The following is an 18,937-nucleotide window of genomic DNA, read 5'->3' as shown; positions in this document are numbered from 1 at the left end:
TGTGTACGACGCGTGTCATGTCGGTGGATGTGGATGCATTAGAAAGCCTCCCCTGCCTGCTGCCAGACGTGTAACTCAACGAACGAATGACAGACAAATATTGCTGGTGTATTTTATACATACGAATGTAGTCTTTATTTTAACGATTTTGCATTTTTTCTTTCATTCAGTGCCGACAGTAATATTGATACAAATTATGCTGGTAAGAGAATTACAATAGATGTTTTATGATTCTTAATATTTATTTACATATTGTGGTGCTGCTGTGAGTGCTGCTGCAGCTGTGGCAACATCAGCCGCATTATTCGTGGCGGGGCGGGCGGCAGGTCGATGCGTTGCACATCTTCCCTATGCTAAGGCTCGATCTTGCGTATCTTAAGGCTGCCGCTGCTGGCACGTTGCGCCAGGTTTGCCCCAGCTCCGCCAAGCGCGCCACTCGCCGTCGTTGTGCTAACTAGCTGTGGCAACTGGAAGTTCCCATTGTGAATTTCTCCAATGCCATTGCTCGTCAGCGTGGTGCCCAGACCGTTCTGCATGGGACGCTTCAGCACGAACCTCTTGGTCTTGGCGGCCGTTGCCATTGTCGCACCACTACTGTTCACGGTCGCTGCGGTGCTGCTAACGACCACTGCCGTGGTGGTTTTGCCCACAGGCAGATCATCGCCCACGGGATCTACCTCCATTTCACTCACGGTATTGTTTTCGTCATGCTAATGGGGCGGTAGAAATGGTAATAGATTAGAATAATTCCAACATTTTGATGTAATTTTTTGTGCTTACACTCTCGCTATTGAGCTCCTCATCCTCGTGTCCCTCCTCCTCCTCGAATTCGGCACTCTCCGTATCCTCGGGATACTCCACCAGCTGACCGTTGAGGGTGGGGAACTCGATGACCGGCAGGACCTGGCGCTGTGTTTGGCTGCTCTCGTCCATCAGCTTCTGGATGAGATTGGCAATATCCTCGCGCTTCTTGGTGACTGTGAGAAAGTCGAACCAGTTCGTCAGCTGCTTGATGGGCAGTCTGTAGTCTCTGATGGGCTCCGTAAAGAACTGCTCCACGTACTGCAGCAGATAGAGGCCGCAGTCGGTGAAGTTGTTCTGCTGCGGCACTTTGACGCAGTGTCCGGGCATGTTATCCTTGTTGAAGACGTGCGCCTGCGCATCCGGCTTCTTGATCCTGTACTCGCAGGTGAGGTAATCCCGCAGCGTGGCCACCACACGACTGCGCGATGCACCGGCCAACGAGTCAAAGATGAGGATCAGGGGCTGCTTCACCGCCGGCACCTCCTCCGCACCGCAAATCCGCGCTGGGCCACTGCTAATTTGTGGCGTGGGTGTGGCTGCCGCTGTTTCCTTGGCGGCCGTTGGCTCCTTGCCCGAATTCGAGTTGTCACTGTCCTCGGAGGCCATGTCGCTGTCATCGCCCTCCGCCTCATCTCGCTCACTCTCCCCGTCGTCGCCTAGCCGGCAGATCTCCGAGTTGAGTGCCGCCGGCAGGGCTCCTCCCTCGCCCCTCTTCGTCAGCGGTGTGATGGTGGTGTTGCCAATCTGCAGGGGCCCCTTCTTTCCGCGTGCACGCTTCAGATGCTGCGGCTCCACGGGCTGATTGGTGTCATAGGTGACGGGACCCTTGAGGTTCGGGAAACAGATGATGGCAAGGAACCAATGCGACTGCTCGTTGATGGGCACAATGATGAAGTCCTTGTCGAATATGTCCACCACTTTCGTCCACTTCTGGACCCTGGCATGCCGCTTCTGTGCAGCTGTTTGCCGCATGTCGGTGGGACGCGTCAGAGTAGTCAGTCGCTTATAAAAGAATGTGCTAAACACATGCGTACGCTCTCGTGTTGCCTCCGGTATCAGTGTGTTGCGCAGCCACAACAGGTAAAAGTCAATGATGATGTCGTTCAGATACGACTCCTTCGTGAGGCACACAAAGTCCTCCATGCGGATGCAAAGGCTGCCCGTGCCCGTGGGAGGATACATCAGCAGGCTTACCTGCTCATCGACACGCAACTGCCGCACTACAGGCTGTGTGGACTTGTCCAAAGCCTTGCGATCAGAGTCGGCAATTCGATCTAATATATCGGCCGCATCTATCGCCGAGATCTCGTCCACGCAGCTAAACATTGTCTTGATGGTCTCACGGCCGCTGTGAGAGATGCTATCGAACAGCAGAACGAGGCGTCGTGCGTGGATAGAGGTTTGTGACTTGAAGCCAGTCTCTGCGGGAGGGGAAAGCATTTAACTATAGCAGGAATTCAAATCGGGAAAGGGCGCAAGCTGCAACTTACGTTCATTTGGTTGATCATCGGGTAGACAAAGTTGCGCTTTCACATACAGTGCGCATGTCTTGAGCAAGTAGAGCGTAAGGAGTGTCTGTGGCTGGTCAACACTGCCGAAATGTGCAATAACCTTGATCACCTCGTGCTTGTAGATGTTTAGGGTGAACTTTTCGTCCATGTCGTGCAATATGCCATTTATACGTATGCCCTTCGAGGTGAAGGTGACCTGGAAAAACAAAAAAAAAAGAAAGCAATATAAGCACACATAGCAGGTAGTGTGAGAGGCAGGGGGGGGGACATACCGGCTCAATTGTGTCGAAACGATAGGGCATCAGACGCACACAGCTGCATGTGATCGGTGTGGAGAATTGCTCGTTAGCCGGCACATCCGTCAAGTCCATAACATCGCCGCGCACAAAATCTGCAAGCGAAAAATGTTAATTTTGCATTTATTTATTGCTCTCCCTTCACATGTGCTGCTGCTATCGCAAAGCCACATTTTTTTTTTCATTTTATGCACTGCGCACACGTTTTCCCACAATTTGGTGTAATTACCTTCGTCATTCATGTTTGTGGGGGTTGCGCAGAGTGCGGCTTGTCTATAACTTAGTTGTTTAAAGTAAAATCAGTTTGAAACTAACACGATTTCACAAAAATTCCAATATAACTATGGAGAACGAGCTGTTTTCACGCATTCGCTTCTTCTTTCTCATACTCTTTTTCTTCACGCAACCAACACAGAAAATGGCGTGACGCTCTGCGCAGCGACCCCTGGCGGTACATAACAGAACTAAAAATAGTGCGATGGCATTGCCAGGCACGAAATTTCGATACACACACACACACACACACACACACACACACTGCATAAACAAAAACAACAAACATTGCTTTGCATGTACATACACCAGCACCAGAAAATGCGCCGCCAATCCTAATTATTTGCTTGTAAAACCATTCTATTAGGGTCATACCTCTGTACAGCGGTTCTTCGTCCACCTCGGGCAGCACGGGCTCACAGGCAAAGGCCACGGCGGGCAGAGGAACTTTTCCATTCATGAAATGGCTGTAGTGGCTCGAGTGCATTGATGGAAGCTGCAAAATAAGATACAAGCGAGGGTTATTGTAGGAAAATCCAAAATAAAAGTAGCTAAGACTTACACTAACACTGCCATCGGCAGTGGAATCATCTGGTTCGGCCTCATCCTCACTGCTCAGCAGCACCACAGGATCCACCTCGGGCGCTCGTCTACCGCCACGAGCTCGTCCCCGCATTGAGGCCATGCCACCGCGTCCTCTGGCTCCCGTGGCAAAGGTGACGCCACCCATTTGTTTGTTGTAGCGTGAAGCTGCTGCCAGCTCCCGCTTCTCCGCGGGCGTTGCCGTCTCGCTGGAGGTGGATGATGCCGGTGAGGAGGTGGCATTCGACTTGGGCAGGTAGGACTTGCGCTTCGGTGGCTCCAGGAAGACTCGCTTGCAGCGCTCGCACTTGGCATGATCCATGCCAGTGAAGCCGCACTGCTTGCACACCGCATAGTAACCGTCGATGAGCTTGCGTCCTTCGGTGGCCACCGACACGACACCTGCGCCCGTGGCCGTGCCGTTAGTAATGCCTCCATTTGGTGCCGCTGAACTGGCTGCCTCTCGCTTGGCCTGCTCTGCCGCTGCATTCGCCTGAGTGTACGCCGGCGATGGTGTTGTGGTTGTGGGCGCAGATTGTGCAGGCGCTGCACTGGCGGCGGCATTCTCCTGCTGGCGATTCATTTGGAGACTCTCCTCCGCACGGGAGATCAGTTCGCTGGCAGATTCATTGACGGAAAAGCCCACAGTTACCACAAAATCCACATTGGCACCACGATGCTCGACGCACTGGATCGTTGTGGTGTTGTCGAACGGCACGCAGACCTGCTCCAGCAGATCCTGCACCGTGCACGACTCCCGCGGCAGCGTGAAGGTGATCAATCGCTGCTCGCCCGATGCGAGTATCACCAGCATCTTGGCGCTGTTACGATCCCTCTCTGGTATCGCCTGACCCGCACGATTGTTGAGCACATGCTGCGAGTGGATCTCGTAATTGTTGTGCGACGTCTGCTGCACGGATGAGCCGGACTGCGAGGAGGATTGCGAATCGCCAGCATCCACGACGGAGGCAGATGGCGGTGCAATTGCTGGTGCGGGTGGTGTGGGCGTCGGGGCAACTGCTGGCGTTGCTGCAGGTGGTGCAATTGCTCTTTGTGGCTGCATAATGCGTGTGCCAATCGGCAGCACTCCGCCCGTGGGCGTCTGTGTGGCTATCAGCTTTGGCGCAGCACGCACCAGAGTTCCCGGTGTCATGGGCCGCAGGGGCGTCAAGCTTCCGCTTGTCGCCACGGACGTGGGCACAGCCGTGGACACTGTCATCGTTTGGCGCTTCTTAAACTCTGCCAGCGACATGCTCGCTCCACTCGCCGTGCGCACTGCTTGGACCTGCTGTTGCAATTGTTGCTGTTGCAACTGCTGTTGATGCTGCTGTTGTTGCTGCAACTGTTGTTGCTGTTGCTGCTGCTCCTCTTCGGTGTTGGCCTGTGCCGTGTTGCTGCTTGGATAGTAAGTCGTCAGGCTAGTGCCCTGTGCCAGCTGTATGGGCATTTGATTGGCGGTAGGCTTTTGTTGCTCCTTTTTCAGCACCGCCGCTTGGATGCGCTCCTCCATGTCTATGCCCATGCTGCTGGTGGTTGATGCCGCGGGCGTGGCTGTCACAGCGGCTGGCACGGGCGTTGCCACAGCCGTGGTGAGGGAGACGGGCGCTCGATAACGCATCGGCGACTGTCGCATCATCAGCATCTGTTGATGTTGCTGCTGTTGCGGATGCTGCGGCTGACTGCCGTCGGTGATCATGTGAGTGCGATACACTTGCCGCTGCTGCAGCTGTTGGCCGGGCACCGTCTGCTGGCCGAGATTCGCGCTGATGGTTATATGCTTTGTCATCTGCGTTTGTGTCACAATTTGCATCGTTTGGCTTCCCTCCGGGGAGCTGGTTTGCACCACCAACTGGGCACGTGGACGTACTCCCGGCGGACGCATGTTCCTCACAATGCCACCTTGGACGGTGCCGGCAGCTCCTCGGGGTCGCACGTGGCGCACAATTGTCGTAGGACTGAGCGTGGGTCGTACCCCGCCACTTGTGGCAATCATTGTGCGCGTGAGTACGGCTCCTCCTCTTGCATTCTTCCCACGAAACGCGGCCCGCACGAGCGTTCCTCCCCCCTGAGATGTGGCCACCAGTTGGGGCTGCTGTGTGTGCACCACTTGCTGCTGCTGCTGTTGAGTCTGTTGCTGCTGTGGCACCTTCTGCACCTGCAGCTGCTGGTAGACCACGTTTTGGGTTTGCTGCGGCACCACACGCGTCTGCACGAGGTGTGCCGTCTGTGCTGTGGCCTGGAGTTGCATTTGCTGCTGCTGCTGTTGTTGCTGCTGCTGTTGCACGTGCTGCTGTAGGGCATGCTGCTGCTGTGGCGATGTGGTATAAACCACGCGATTGCTGTACGGATGAATGGCCGTGGCCTGGCGCATGATGAGCTCCTGATGCTGCTGAGCCTGGATAAGCACCGGCTGCTGCTGCACGATGACATGCATGTTGTTCTGTATGAAAAGATTGTTAAATGAGTTAAATAAAGTATTAAATAAAAGACTATAACTATTATAAAACCTAAATATCATGCATTAAACTCTGAATTTATAGTCTATAACTTTATTCTTACAGTTAGCGGTCGTTGTTGCTGCTGTGTGGTGGTCATGCGGTACACAACTTGCGGCTGCTGCTGCTGTTGCTGCTGCTGCTGGGCGGGCGATGTCTGCAGATGCAATGTTTGGCCCTGCTGTTGTGTCTGCTGATGCTGTTGCTGCTGCTGGGGACTCTGCAGCAATTGTTGCTGCTGCTGCCCGCTTGTTTGCACCAATTGCGCCGTTTGCTGCTGATAGGCGGGCGCATGATATTGTTGCTGCTGCTGTTGTTGCTGGAGCACTTGCTGTTGCTGTTTCTTCTGTTGCTGCTGCTGCTGCAATTGCTGCATGGATGCATGCTGCACAATGGTGTTTGGCTGTAGAACCTGCTCGGAGGTGTAATAAATCTGCTGAGTATGCTGTATGGCGGGCTGTTGCTGCTGATGTTGCACATATTGCTGCTGCTGCTGCTCCAAGTGGATTTGTTGCTGCTGCTGCTGTGCCTCCTGCTGCTGATAATGCACTTGCTGCACTTGGTGCTGCTGATGATGCATCACGACTTGCTGCTGCTGCTGTTGCTGGTGTTGTTGTTGCTGCTGCTGCTGCTGCTGTTGTTGCTGGGCGAGATCTTCTCCTCCGATTATGTAGTGGGCAGGAGCTGTGGTCTGTTGGGGCTGCTGGTATTGGGCCGGCGCTGTGGTTTGATACACCACTTGCTGCTGGTCGTTGAACACCAATTGCTGGTCATCCTGGAGCACCAGAGACTGCGACATAAATGGCATTTCCAGTTTAGATTCCCATCAAGATTTCCGATTGCACACTCAAATACTCACCCCAACCTCCTCTTGGGGCACTTGCACCACCTGCAAATCTGAGTAGACGGGCTCCTCTAACGGCACTAGATACTGCTCCATTTTGTGGTGGGGTCTGTGGTGCACTGGGAGAGAGTACAAAGAGCGGAGAGTACACACAATATTTTAATGATGGTCTCCGCTACAAGATGGCCTTCCACACACACACAAACACATGGCGAGCGCTCAGCACACGGAAAACACTCTTTTACCCCACATCAATTATCCGGGATAATGGTTGACACTGCTCCGTTAACAAGCAAAGCGTTTATTCCACGTTTATTATACAATTTCTGTGACATTTCTTCAGACCATTTTTTTATGCGTTCCACACACATGCACAAACACACACAAACACACACCTTCTGCTGGGTTTGCTGGGAGTTTGGATACGTCCGACGTTGCTTTGCTGGACTCCACTCGTGAATCACTTTAGTTGTGCTAAATCATCTTCGCGAGAGTTTTCACACATTTGGACAAGTGATTGGCAAGCCTGGGCTAGCGTTTTCGGTTGAAAATTTTAATTTCTTGTAATATAATGCAAGCAGTCGAATCAAATATGGCGTTCCACAGGGCAGCATTTCAATTTGATTTTTCTGGCAATGCCCACGCGCAGTTGTTGCGCCCTCTGGCGGCTTCGCGGAGTTTCGCAGCTGTTTATAAACATTTTGCAGCGTTGCGTTTTGCTACACTCGTTTATCGATGTCTGTCTTTTCGCCGCTTTCGTCTAATGTTTAGTGGTACCACTCTTTCGCATGTAGCCATATTATTGGGACCACTAAATATTCGAGGCATTGGAGTTGCACTAATATTCACTGATTTATGCATTGAAGCCCGCGTTTCACTGTTTGATATCATTTTATTGGCCATTATCAGCTTGATAAGCTGCACTTTGTCGAACACGATTTTTTGGCAATTGATATCGCGATTTAAGGGCCGTTTGTGCTAACGGACAGCGCGCTCTTGCAGATTGGTTGAAAGAAGAAGAGGAGAATCCAACAACAACAGAATACGTTAGAGACGTGAGAACAGCGATAGACCAAACCGATAGCAACGGCTAATGGAAATCGTTAGTGAAAAATTTAAGTTTCGGTGATAAATAGGGCAAATAGAGGAATTAAACCAATGTTTTTTGGCTGATTTTTGTTGTCTTCAGAGGTTAATATACATGTTCGGTTACTACATGAGCAAAAGTGTATTTTAAAATTTATCGAACTTATTCTGGATTTCGACTACTCTCATCGCTAATGTCAAACAATTTTATTATAATTTCATCATGTCCAAAATATTCACGCCCACAAATCAAATTCGACTCACAAATGTAGCCATTGTGAGGCTAAAGAAGGGTGGCAAGCGCTTCGAGATTGCCTGCTACAAGAACAAAGTTCTGTCCTGGCGCAGCAACAGGTGACAACTGCGCAAATGCCACCGCACGGGAACACGTTCCTTGACTTCTTTTTCTATTCTTGCAGCGAAAAGGACATCGATGAGGTGCTGCAAACTCACACTGTTTTCACAAACGTGTCCAAGGGCCAGGCGGCCAAGAAGGATGAGCTGCAGAAGGCCTTCAACAAGACAGATGAAACCGAAATCTGCAAAGAGATTCTGAGCAAGGGCGAGCTACAGGTCTCGGAGAAGGAGCGCCAGAGTGTGCTGGACACGCAGTTAAGCAGCATCATCAACAGTGTCGCTGCGCTCTGTGTCAATCCCGAGACGCGTCGCCCCTACTCGGCCTCGATCATTGAAAAGTCCCTCAAGGATGCGCATTTTTCGGTGAAGATGAACAAAAACACGAAGCAGAACACGCTGGAGGCCATCAAAATGCTGCGCGAGCATCTGCCCATCGAGCGTTCACGCATGAAGCTGCGTGTTAGCTTTGCGGGCAAGGAAGGGGGCGGCAAGCTCAAGGAATCCGTCGTCAAGCTGGCCAACGCCGTGGAGCATGAGGAATGGGAGGAGTCTACTCTGCATTTGACGCTGCTGATCGATCCAGGGCAGTATCGCGTTATCGATGAACTCGTGCGCAACGAAACCAAGGGCAAGGGTCTGCTGGAGCTGCTCGAACTCAAAGAGGTCGTGGAGAATGAGGAGGTCTTCTAGGTGTGGACATTTATACGTGATTATTTATGTGAAACAGAGTACAGGTTGGAAGAGATAATATAACAAATTTCATTTACGCTTCTTGAGATTCTCAAAGCGACGCGACAACTCATCAAAATCGATCTCATCTTCGTCCTCCTTCTTGTCAGCAGGGCCTGGGGGAATGTCTGGCAGATCCAAGGGTACATTGGGCAGCGATGGAAGGTCCAAGGCAGGCGGTGCACTGGGTAGCGTTGGACCACCAGGTGGCAGCTTTGAGCGCGGTTGTGGTTTCGGTTTGTTGGCATTCTGTGAATGAGAGGAAAAGCATTAGTTTGGCTCCGGATTCTACATAGTTTTGGTTGGGTTTGTGCATCCTGACCTGCAGGTTGACGGGATTAATGGAGGTATAACGTGGCGGCGGATCATTGTTGGGTTTTTGGCGCTGTCAAGCAAAAAAAAAGGGAAGCACGAAGCCAAATAAAAATTGTAAATAAAATGAACAAAAAGGTGTGGGTTTGGGGCCATGCAGGTGTGTGAGGGAGGGTTAGATTATGAATCATATTGTGGGATGTTTGGACTTACACGCATTGACGTCACACAGAAAGAGAGATAAGAGAGACAAAGGAGAAGACACAACCCCGAGAAGCACGATTAAATGTTAGTTAGAGGCAAACAGAGAAAACTACAGGAAAAACCTACCAGAATATTCTCATCTGGGCTGCCCGAATCTTCCGTATTGTTACTTTCCCGCTGCAATAACCCATAAAAATCATGCAAAGACATGCCAAAAAGTGGGAAAATGTAAAAGAAAAGCAAAAAATTGTAGTTACATTTATGAAATTGGTATTCAGATCCTTCTCCTCCGCGCATTTGCCGGGCACCATCGATGGCATTGTCGTTGGCTGTGGCGGCTGATTGGGCGGTATGTTGTAGGCAAACGGTGGCGGCGGCTGTGGCCCAGCACATGCAGCAGCTCCACCTCCACCACCACCACCGCCGAATGGCGGATAATTGAAGGGTTTGCCTGTGGGCGGCATCGGCATATTGGGCAGCGGCGGCACCGCCGGATAACCAATGAAACCCATCTGTGGCGGCGGACCACCGCTACCACTGAGATTATTCCGATCGGACAGATCGATCAGATGGTGTTCCGGCCTCTGTTCCTCCTGCATCACCTGTGGATCCGGCTCGTACTCGATGTTGTAGTTCTTGGCGATGGCAATCAGATAATTTTCCACCAGCAGCTTGGGTGGCGCCTGCAGCGTGAGCTTGTGCATCAGCTTCTCCGACACACTGTGATCCCCGGTGGCCGTGCGATTGTGCTCCGCAAACTGTGGCCCGTACTTCGTGATGAAGATGTCCGAGATGATCTTCAGCTCCGCAATGTCACTCTGCAGACGGGGACACACCCACACAAGGCTGGCCACTGGCTCGGCTATGCCCGAGTCCAGTTCCTTCATTTGGGTGATCAATCCGAAGCGAGCGAGCAACAGGTCGCAGTACATTTCCACCATTTCCATCGCCTCCACCAGGTAATCCTCGCTGCAGGGACAAAGAGTAAACGTGTCTGTAGTGGTGGAGGGTTACCAGACATCCCGTGTGTGTCTCCTACCGTATTATATGCTCCACTCGGATGCGTGCACGCTCTGTTTTTCCCGTGGCCAGATAATCTGCAATCTCCTTCCTGGACTTTTGCGTCAGCTCCGCCTTCTTCTTCTCCAGGAGCTTCAAGCGATTGAGGGCCAACCGCAGGTTGGTCTTCAGCTTGTTGTAGTTGGGTCCGCTGGAGAACATCGTGATGTGGGGCAGCTACTTAACTGTGGCAGCCGTGAAAACTAATAGTAACTACAAATTTGGGTGATTCATTAGAGAAAAACAAATGTCGTCACAGGGCAAGCCAACAGTGTGGCCAGAGCGGAGCTAAGTGAATAATTAGCTCGTATACTTTGACCTTTTGCTTAAACCTTTCTTTATAGGATGTCCAATAAGAGAAGGTTCTTGAAAGATGTGACAGTCTAGTAAAAAAAAAAATGCATTATTCGGCTAAAATTGTATATACCATGCTGTGATTTCTATCCAGCTTTTAATATTGAAGCGAATCTCAAAATCAAGGAATATGATATCCCATCAACAACTAAAATGGGTTCGTTTTCTTCCACGGTATATTTTGACAATAAGAATGTATATTTCGGTATACCTCACTGCCTCCGGCCGTATATTTGATCGAAAAATACGCGGTCACACTAATAGTAGCGGTAAATTCAATCGCTTGTGCGTGTTTTTTTCTTCGTGGTCTCTTGAGCTTTATTTCGTTGCATTTTCAATAACATAAAACCTTTAACAATATTTAGTTACAATTTGAAATTTCGCCGCTGCACTGCAATTGTATTTGGCAGCCGGCTGCCGCAGTGTGTGCCGGAGACAGCACCGCCAGACACAACCACAAAGCAGCGTCCATGCTCCAACTTGTATGTCCATCATAGCGGTTCTTTTGCGTAGGTATGTGTGTTTTTGGATGATTTTTTGTGTTTGTGTGGGAGGGGCCGCCATTTTCGTTTCCAACTTAAAATCTTAACTAAATTTAACCAAAATAATTCATTTTACAGCATTTTGCGATGTGCTCACAAATGCGGAGGATCCGGTGGCGGTTCGGGGCATTCTTCTTCGGGTTCGGTTTCGCACGGACACGCCTCTATCTCGTCGATCATGCAGCCCTCCTCCTCGCACACCTCCGGCGTGCGTGGCGTCGCCTCGGGCTCGGCATCGCGGTAACCGGCATACACCTCCGCCCGCTGCTTGATGATCTCCTGTATGATGGCCGTGAGGATCTCGCGCGAGTCCACAATGTGGCCCACCTCCTCGGCCACTTCCGCTGAGAGCCAGGGGCAGATGCTCTTCATGAGCTGCTCCTTCTTCACGGCATCGCTGGCCGGCTCGATGTTCTCCAGCACCTCTGGCACCAGGCTGGCAATGTGGCCCTGCAGCAGTTTGGCGGCCGTCACGCTCTTCTGCATCTCGGCATCGAGTTCCTTGGCAATGGCATCCTGTCTCAGGCGTCGCTCCTTCTCCGCACGCAGACGCAACTCCTCAGCCTCCAGGCGCCGCAGCTCGGCAAGCTCCACCTCACGCTGGGCGAGGAATCTGCAACGGAAGGAACAAAATATGTAAAAATAATATCTGGAAGGACCTCCGACTGTCGTACTCTTCCTGCTTGCTGCGCAAACTGTCCAATTCCATCTCGTGTGCGACCTCCAGCATGCTCTGCTCGATACAGGCATCCACCAGGACATCAATTATGGGCTGTGCCTCGGCTTCGAAGTGGAAGAGCTCGCCCTCGCCGATTTCGGTGCCCACATCGACGCCCACCTTCGCGGCAATGAATGGCGGCGTTGGCGGCTTCTCCAGAAACAAATCCGTTTGCGTGTCCACCGTGAATTCGGGCGGACGCTGCACCAGCTTTTCCAAATACTTCTCCGTCTGAATGGTCTCGTGCTTGCGGCCCTTCACCGGCGGTGGTGTGCCCAGGACATTGCGCTGGTTTCTGCATTGGATCGAACGTTTTCGCAGCATATTCCGTCGCTTAATTTCTGCGGCCTTGTCGAAGGGATCCACATCCGTCTGTAAAGCGAAAAACACACAAGAAAGTGGATCATTCCCGGGTCACGGCTGCCGCAGGACTGCCTGACTGCTCGGCAATTGAACAAGCCACTTACCACCATGGAGGCGTTGCCAAAGTTGCTGCCTTTTATGACCCGACGGTCGTACATGACGTTCTTGTACGGCTCCGGCGGCGGCACAATGGGTCTGTGGAGGAGGCAAGAAAAAAAGGTGAGTATTCCCATCAATTAAAGGCGCGAACCTCGACCCAGTTCAACGCTCCCTAACGCTCCTCTTCTCTGTATTTTCTATAGCCCAACCCCAAATCTGTTGCACCTCCTCCAACATCGGCCGATAAGCATCAAATTTGTGCATTTCTCAACGCCCCAACGCCCAACAGCAGGCTAGCTGACTGGCTGGCTGCTTGTCAAGTCATCTCCGATTCGAATCAATTCGAACACCCACTCCGCCAGCGAAGTTCACTACACTTTTGGGTCAAATGAAGGAGCGAGCCACTAGTCGATTTCCCTCGAGTTTTAAAGCTTTAAAAACTCCTTCAGCGTCGCTTTGGTGAGTAATTTATTACTTGCTAATTTCTATGTACGTGTATTACCCGTCTAAAAGAAACAAACAATTCCTTGTGTCAGACTTGGAAGAACTTGGATCGTGAACTCGTGACCTATGCAAATTTTTTGTAGCCACTTTTTGGGCGGAAGTCAGACATTGAACGTTGCGCGAATGTCTGGTCTGGTTTGGCTGCGACCGGCCGGCCGGCCTCATGTTCCTATAACTTTTTGGCTCGAAGTAATAGTAGAATTTTCTCTGGGTCTGGGTCTGCTCTGAGCGGAATCAGTTGTAGAGGGATGAGAGGGATTAGAATGTGGTGTAGATAGTTTTGTGAGTGTTATTTGGGTAATAGCTTAAGTTTTTGTATCTTTACTTTATATTTTGGCTATTACTTTGATGCAAAGTTCCCATTAATGAACGGATACTCAATGTTTTTCGACTGTTACCGGCTGTAAAGCCTACATATTCCATATTTTTAGTGTTATTTATACTCCAGTTTCACTATTCATCCTTCCTGTTTGTTGAAATTTCCCATAATTGGAAGGGCTACATCCTTTATTCTGTCTGTTACTGCCAGTATATTCTTTTTTTCTCCATATTTTACTCACACTTAACCCACTTTAATGTACATTCCACTTATTATCTTCTGTTTTCCCTATTTTAGTTGCAAATTACACTCGAAATTCTACACTAAAGAGGCCATAAAAAATGTTATTTACTTAATGCAACCTCTCCCTTTATTTCACATATTTAACATCAGACGAATGTGCAGAGCCATTTACCAGAGACACAACTAGCCAGTGCCAGGAGGCAGAGGGGGTGTCCGGCTAGGGTCGGTCCCATGTCCTTCCTGCCACACATTTGGGCGCTGGCTGGGTGTGGCGCAATTGAACTTAATTTCCCCCTCAATTTGTGGCACTATTTTTTTGTCGTTGCTTTGCTCTTTTTTTTTGGTTGTTGTTTACGAAATCTAGATTTAAATTATTTAAGCTTCCTGCCCCAAACTACAGTACAGACGGGTGTCCTTCTGTTTGCTTGTCCTTGTTTTATGCAAGCTTCTCCCACTTCTCTTCGCTGAGTTTCCTCTTTATAAATTAATCAAGAGTTGACCAAATGAATTGAAAAGCAAGAAAACATGTTCTAATTGAAATGTGAGACCCACGAAATCGATTGAAGGAATGCAAGGAAGCAGGAGGTGAAAGGAGTTGCCTTAGAGCTGCCCCGAGTCCGTTACTCATTTGAATTTATGGTAATATTTGTACGGCACACTTTTCTGCCATTGGATGACCGCCAATCCGGCAAAGGAAACCTGCTCCTTGCGGTGGTTTCTGCCTTCTTCAGGGGTGGAAATTTCTGTGGCTCTTTTATTACCTTTTGTCGCTGGTGCCACGACGTTGCTGCAATTGCTGCTGGAATTGTGCCTTTGTTATGTGTAGACCACCGGCCAGGGATTGGCTTGGATCGCTGGAGGGAGCTTTGGGTGCTGCAGACACTGAAGCCGGAGCCGCTGCCACGGCCGCAGTGGCTGCTGCAACGGCAGCGGTGGCACGATAACCATTTAAACGGGTGGCAGACACCGCCTTGATCTCCTTTTCCCCGGGATTGGGTGACTTGAGCGGGTCCTTTGAGTAGTAGCTCTGCAGGATCATGGGATACGAGGAGTAGGCATAGACATGACGCCGCAGCATCGATGCGGGCAGCATCTGCACCTCATGGGGCGGCGGTAGAAAAATGCCCGTGGGTACAGTCGTCTCGAAGCGCGGACGCTGTGACATTTCGCCCGAGTTGCGGGCGGCCATCCAGGCGCCGGTGGTGCCAATTGGGCTGCCGCCGCCGTAGTTCTCCTCCGGCGCCAGGAAGCGCAGCTTGTGGCTCAACTCATCCGCAAAACTGCGCACCTCCTGGTTGCTCCGCGAGAAGAAGGATCGCGGTGGATCTACATGATCCACTGAGGGTTCCGGTTCGAGCGGCACCTCCTGTCGGCGTGTGGGACGCACAATGGCCTGCTGTGGTCGCGGATTGAGAGCTAGTTCCTCCGCGGCTTGAGGTTGAAGTACGGAGAAGGCGTTTGTCACCACGTGCTGGAAATTGTAGGGACTCTGATAGCGTTGCACGTTGTAGTAGTTGCTGGAGTTTGTGTTGGAATTGGCGTTGGTGGTGCGTCCTGGTGCGTAGGGATAGCTGCTGGAGAATGAAAAGTTCTGCTGCGGCTTGGGAAAGTGATCCTCGTGCTGATTATTGGGGCTACTGCTGCTCGTCTCTGGCATTGTTCCACAATTGTTTTGTAGCACTGCTGCTGCTGCTGCTGCTGCCGGTGCTGCTGCTCCTTCCGCTCCTCTCCGCTTAGGAACGGTCGCTGCCGGTCAACGCAACGTCCATTTATAGCTTATGGCCCTTGGGGCGCGACACACACACACACCACACCACACTCCGTTGAAAAGTTAATCAATATTTGTGCCTTTGTTTCGTTCTATTTTCTAGTATTTATTCCGCCCTTCCACAGCGGAGTGCCACACGCGTTGTACCGCACGAATCGAGTGGCGAAAGCCAAATGACCAAAGGACCTCTCGCGATGGTCCGAACCAGGGGGACCTGACTCGATAAAGTTTCGTGTGCAGCCCATACCAATGTCCCTCTGGGTTGGTCAGCCCCAGAGTGTGGCCTGGTGTGGGGGTTTCCCCCCTTTGATGGTGTTGCAATAATAATGCGAAAACTGTTAACAGGCCGCCAAATCCCAAGACATTTTTGCATAAGAATTGTCGTGTGCTTCGGGTCCCCTTTCCCATTGGTGGACCTTGAATTTCACCTTATCCAAGTGTCGCCCCATTTCCTGTGGCACCTTCTGGCTCGCGCTCCTGCTGGAGATGACTCCACTCATTTCCATCGAATTTGACATTGAATTAATCATGTGGGTGGGCGGGGTTTTTCTTTCTTACCAAGAAATGCTACTTTTCTGCCTCTCTTTCGTGGGAACTAATGTCAATGGCCAAGGTCAATCGCGATAAACGATAAGCCGAGAAATTAGAGAGCAACTTGAAGCATAATTAAGTGGATTTCGCGGCAATTGCAGGCGCCTCTCCCAGACATAGCAGGGAGTTTTCTCTATAAGAAAGCGCCTACTAAGAAAAGGTCGGTTGGGAAATGAAGATGGAGGATCTGTTATTACTGTGGACATGTGGGATGGGCTCTAGGGTAGGGTGTGGGAACAGCTGGCGCTGGTTTTGGGTTTACTTGATCGATATTTGTGGGTAGGAAATGCTTTTAGATGATTCGTATCTACTCTTTGGGCTTTCAGGATAGAGAATATCATTGTTTTCCCTTGAGGAATTACAGGATTGAGCATTAGGAATACATTTTACTTTTCTGTATTGGTTTTTGCGTGATATTCTAAAGGTTTTCTTTAATTTATGACTTTCTGCATGGGAAATACATGATATATTGTATATCATCGTTTCCCCTAGGATTTTAGTGATAGAAATTGATAGATATCCGCGGAATTGATGATTTTACGAATCGATATTCTTTAGACTTTATATCTCTTGTGTTTCAGAGGTTTGGGGCATACACGAATGAGTTTGAGATTGGGAAATACTTGATCCCTGGATGATTTCGTGCTTCCCAAAGTGTTCTGTGTATTTAATCCTTCAGGATATATATATATATATATAATATATCCCTAAAACCTTCAAAAAATTCTTTTAATTTCTTTATCTTCCGCTAATCTTGTAATCGTTAATTTGACCTTAATCCGACCCACGACCTACACCCCCTACATTCCCGTTCTTCTGTCATTATCTTCCCATTTCTGATATATTTTTACGATTGGTGCGTCAATTTCTGTATTTTTTTAAGCACCCAACGAGCCAGTGGACAGTTCGTAAAAAAAAAGGACGCCTGCCTGCCTGCCCGCACCTAAATCATCCTTCGTGTTACTTCTATTGTTGCCACGATTTGTGGCACACGAAGGTTTCCATTGATTGCGTGTGTTCCCGTCCATTGTGTTGACCTGTGGATGCCACCAGGCCCCCGCAGCCATGCCCCGCGAAAAGCATTTAATAATTTATTTACGCAATTTATGACTTTCGTTTTCTATGCCTATCGACGGATTCCATTGACCCCAACAGCGAGGAGGGAAGGGATTTCCACTCCGATTTGTACTTACTTGGGACAACCTTTGATTTTGATGGGTTTCGGCTGACTGGCCCACCAGAATGCCTGCTTGCAGGGCGGTGCCGGGCAGGGATTGTCCTGCCACTTGAGCTGCATCTCCGTGACCTCTGTGCCGATGAGGAAATCCATGCCGGCACTCTTGTTGCCGCCGCCACCACCCAGGCGATGGCCACAGCCATTTGGCTTGTAGTCGCGTTTCGGTATCGTTGGCATCACACTTTTGTGGGTGTTTTGTTTGTGTTTATAAATTTACGACAAAATGATCACTCGGAGATTGAACGGAAAATTATGTGTATACAAATATGGTCCCAAAGTGACATTTTTTTCTTGGGGTTTTTGTTGTTGCTTTTCACTTGAATTTTTGTTGATTATTTTGATGAAATTTTGCTTGAATTTTACTTGAATTTGTATCAAAAATAAACAACAACGGCGGAATTTACATTCAGTTGCCATGGGAATGCATTTTGCGGCATTGTTAAAGAAAACTGTTGCCGATGTGGGGGAGGAGGCGGAGTCCTTGCCTCCTGTTGCAATGCGGCATTTAGGGGGTGGGGTGAGGAGTTTTTCTATGCCGATAAATCTGTGTTTTTAGTCTCTCTGATAAGTTTATCGACTAAAAGAATGAGTACTTTCGTCACAGCAAATTATGATTTTTCTTAATTGTCGTGTTTTTTCCTCACCGATTTATTGGTTGTATAAATTATTTAAGCGCTGATTGTCTACTGTCTGTCTTTTAGTGTGAGATTTCTATTTATATATCTCTTAATCAAATAGGAACGTCGGACAGCGGCAAGGAACTTAATAAGCTTTTCTCAGCTTAAAGCTTGGGACTCGAGAAGTTCTGTCCTCGGAATTTTGAATTTGAACTGCAATTTTTGTGTAGCCATGTGGTAGCCTTGCTGTGGTGGCAATGCTAAAGCGATGTTTTTTTTAACGCGGTGGCAGCATGAAAGTAAAGCAGTTTTAGCTGCCACACTAGCAATGTTTTTTGAACAGTGTGGCAGCACAGCCATAAAGCAGTTTTGCAGAACTGCTTGTAAGCAGTAAATGTGTTTCGGCATCAATGCAGTTGTTCGTCAAGCAGTAGTTGTAGTCGGTAGCGGCAAAGCAGCGCTTTTAAATTTTTGAATTTCGAATCCATATCCATGCTTTGACTTAAGCTGGAGCAGCTAATTTCCGATAATTATCAGAAAAATGCTAAATAAATAATGCATTTAAATTGGACATTACTGTGATTCAATCCTTGCTAATTCCTAGAAAAATTAAGAACCTTTCGAGCATTAATCAATTCAAATCTGCTTTCAATCAAATGCCAGCCCGCTCTCCCTGTATCTAATTTCATAGGAACGTGTCATTTAATTGCCTTTTCCCCTTGCATTTTCTTAATATTTATCATTAATCCCCCGCTCTAAACGATACCGATCCAAACGGAAGGGAAATTACATGTTGCATCCTTTTGTGTTTTGTTTTTGCTTATTCATTAACACAATCCAATGGATCCGTGTGCCCGTAATGAGGAGTGGACAATGACTGTGCGACTGTCGTGCGATGACGTTTTGCTTTATGTCTGGCCTCCGTCTCTGATGCGCGGGGGTGATAATTGTGTCCCCTGTCCTGTGTGGCATACCCCCTTTAGCTGCCGTTTCTGTCTCTCCGCTCTAACAAGATCACAGGGGCAGGCGG

The 18,937-nt window shown here is 49.6% G+C and overlaps 4 protein-coding genes and 1 long non-coding RNA gene across 10 annotated transcripts in view; 2 read left to right on the top strand and 3 right to left on the bottom strand.

The window, feature by feature from the left end:
• Positions 1-103: 103 nt before the first annotated feature.
• On the bottom strand, positions 104-7,818 carry LOC117589232. 2 transcript variants are annotated; one of them, XM_034280989.1, is made up of 8 exons: positions 6,821-7,818; positions 6,026-6,751; positions 3,447-5,906; positions 3,260-3,380; positions 2,588-2,706; positions 2,295-2,511; positions 781-2,225; positions 104-710 (listed from the first exon to the last, which is right to left on the bottom strand). In XM_034280989.1, exons 1-8 carry the CDS (start codon positions 6,899-6,901, stop codon positions 354-356), a joined length of 5,526 nt encoding a protein of 1,841 aa, XP_034136880.1. In that variant the 5' UTR covers positions 6,902-7,818; the 3' UTR covers positions 104-353. The 2 variants fall into 2 exon arrangements, with proteins under 2 accessions (XP_034136880.1, XP_034136881.1); XM_034280990.1 differs by lacking the exons at positions 3,260-3,380; positions 3,447-5,906; positions 6,026-6,751; positions 6,821-7,818 and adding an exon at positions 2,841-2,997 and having other exon boundaries at positions 108-710.
• A 246-nt stretch (positions 7,819-8,064) lies between these two features.
• Positions 8,065-9,014, top strand: LOC117589235 (ribosome maturation protein SBDS). The gene is made up of 2 exons (XM_034280999.1): positions 8,065-8,245; positions 8,311-9,014. Exons 1-2 carry the CDS (start codon positions 8,115-8,117, stop codon positions 8,936-8,938), a joined length of 759 nt encoding a protein of 252 aa, XP_034136890.1. The 5' UTR covers positions 8,065-8,114; the 3' UTR covers positions 8,939-9,014.
• On the bottom strand, positions 8,936-10,824 carry LOC117589234 (IST1 homolog). Of its 5 annotated transcripts, XM_034280992.1 has the most exons (5): positions 10,533-10,823; positions 9,751-10,462; positions 9,620-9,670; positions 9,300-9,362; positions 8,936-9,226 (listed from the first exon to the last, which is right to left on the bottom strand). In XM_034280992.1, the coding sequence occupies exons 1-5, from the start codon at positions 10,712-10,714 to the stop codon at positions 9,008-9,010; spliced, it is 1,227 nt and encodes a 408-aa protein (XP_034136883.1). In that variant the 5' UTR covers positions 10,715-10,823; the 3' UTR covers positions 8,936-9,007. The 5 variants fall into 5 exon arrangements, with proteins under 5 accessions (XP_034136883.1, XP_034136887.1, XP_034136886.1 ...); XM_034280996.1 differs by lacking the exon at positions 9,300-9,362 and having other exon boundaries at positions 8,936-9,190; positions 10,533-10,824; XM_034280995.1 differs by lacking the exon at positions 9,300-9,362.
• Positions 10,825-11,475: 651 nt separating this feature from the next.
• LOC117589233 (radial spoke head protein 3 homolog B) lies at positions 11,476-17,555 on the bottom strand. The gene is made up of 4 exons (XM_034280991.1): positions 17,247-17,555; positions 12,634-12,724; positions 12,123-12,538; positions 11,476-12,061 (listed from the first exon to the last, which is right to left on the bottom strand). Exons 1-4 carry the CDS (start codon positions 17,465-17,467, stop codon positions 11,542-11,544), a joined length of 1,248 nt encoding a protein of 415 aa, XP_034136882.1. The 5' UTR covers positions 17,468-17,555; the 3' UTR covers positions 11,476-11,541.
• LOC117589236 overlaps positions 12,448-18,937 on the top strand; it is a 28,730-nt gene continuing 22,240 nt past the window's right edge. The window contains exons 1-2 of the long non-coding RNA XR_004574197.1: positions 12,448-12,748; positions 12,832-13,087. This is a non-coding gene — a long non-coding RNA (uncharacterized LOC117589236). The remainder of the gene's footprint in view (positions 12,749-12,831; positions 13,088-18,937) is intronic.

Source organism: Drosophila guanche, unplaced genomic scaffold (genome assembly GCF_900245975.1).
Source record: "Drosophila guanche unplaced genomic scaffold, DGUA_6, whole genome shotgun sequence".
NCBI classification, from domain to species: domain Eukaryota; kingdom Metazoa; phylum Arthropoda; class Insecta; order Diptera; family Drosophilidae; genus Drosophila; species Drosophila guanche.
The sequence above is the reverse complement of the archived record's forward strand: the minus strand, read 5'-3'. Positions and strand labels throughout refer to the sequence as shown.

Excerpts from the sequence above, each read along its gene's own strand:
- LOC117589232 (XM_034280989.1), bottom strand. The coding sequence starts at position 6,901 with ATGGAGCAGTATCTAGTGCCGTTAGAGGAGCCCGTCTACTCAGATTTG. Across the intron at positions 2,512-2,587 it reads GTTTCGACACAATTGAGCCG|GTCACCTTCACCTCGAAGGG; the intron begins GTATGTCCCCCC and ends TTGTTTTTCCAG. Across the intron at positions 711-780 it reads AGGAGCTCAATAGCGAGAGT|CATGACGAAAACAATACCGT; the intron begins GTAAGCACAAAA and ends CCGCCCCATTAG.
- LOC117589235 (XM_034280999.1), top strand. The coding sequence starts at position 8,115 with ATGTCCAAAATATTCACGCCCACAAATCAAATTCGACTCACAAATGTA. Across the intron at positions 8,246-8,310 it reads CTGTCCTGGCGCAGCAACAG|CGAAAAGGACATCGATGAGG; the intron begins GTGACAACTGCG and ends CTATTCTTGCAG.
- LOC117589234 (XM_034280992.1), bottom strand. The coding sequence starts at position 10,714 with ATGTTCTCCAGCGGACCCAACTACAACAAGCTGAAGACCAACCTGCGG. Across the intron at positions 9,363-9,619 it reads GCCCAGATGAGAATATTCTG|CGCCAAAAACCCAACAATGA; the intron begins GTAGGTTTTTCC and ends TTTGCTTGACAG. Across the intron at positions 9,227-9,299 it reads TTAATCCCGTCAACCTGCAG|AATGCCAACAAACCGAAACC; the intron begins GTCAGGATGCAC and ends TCTCATTCACAG.
- LOC117589233 (XM_034280991.1), bottom strand. The coding sequence starts at position 17,467 with ATGCCAACGATACCGAAACGCGACTACAAGCCAAATGGCTGTGGCCAT. Across the intron at positions 12,725-17,246 it reads AAAATCAAAGGTTGTCCCAA|ACCCATTGTGCCGCCGCCGG; the intron begins GTAAGTACAAAT and ends CCTCCTCCACAG. Across the intron at positions 12,539-12,633 it reads TTGGCAACGCCTCCATGGTG|ACGGATGTGGATCCCTTCGA; the intron begins GTAAGTGGCTTG and ends TTCGCTTTACAG.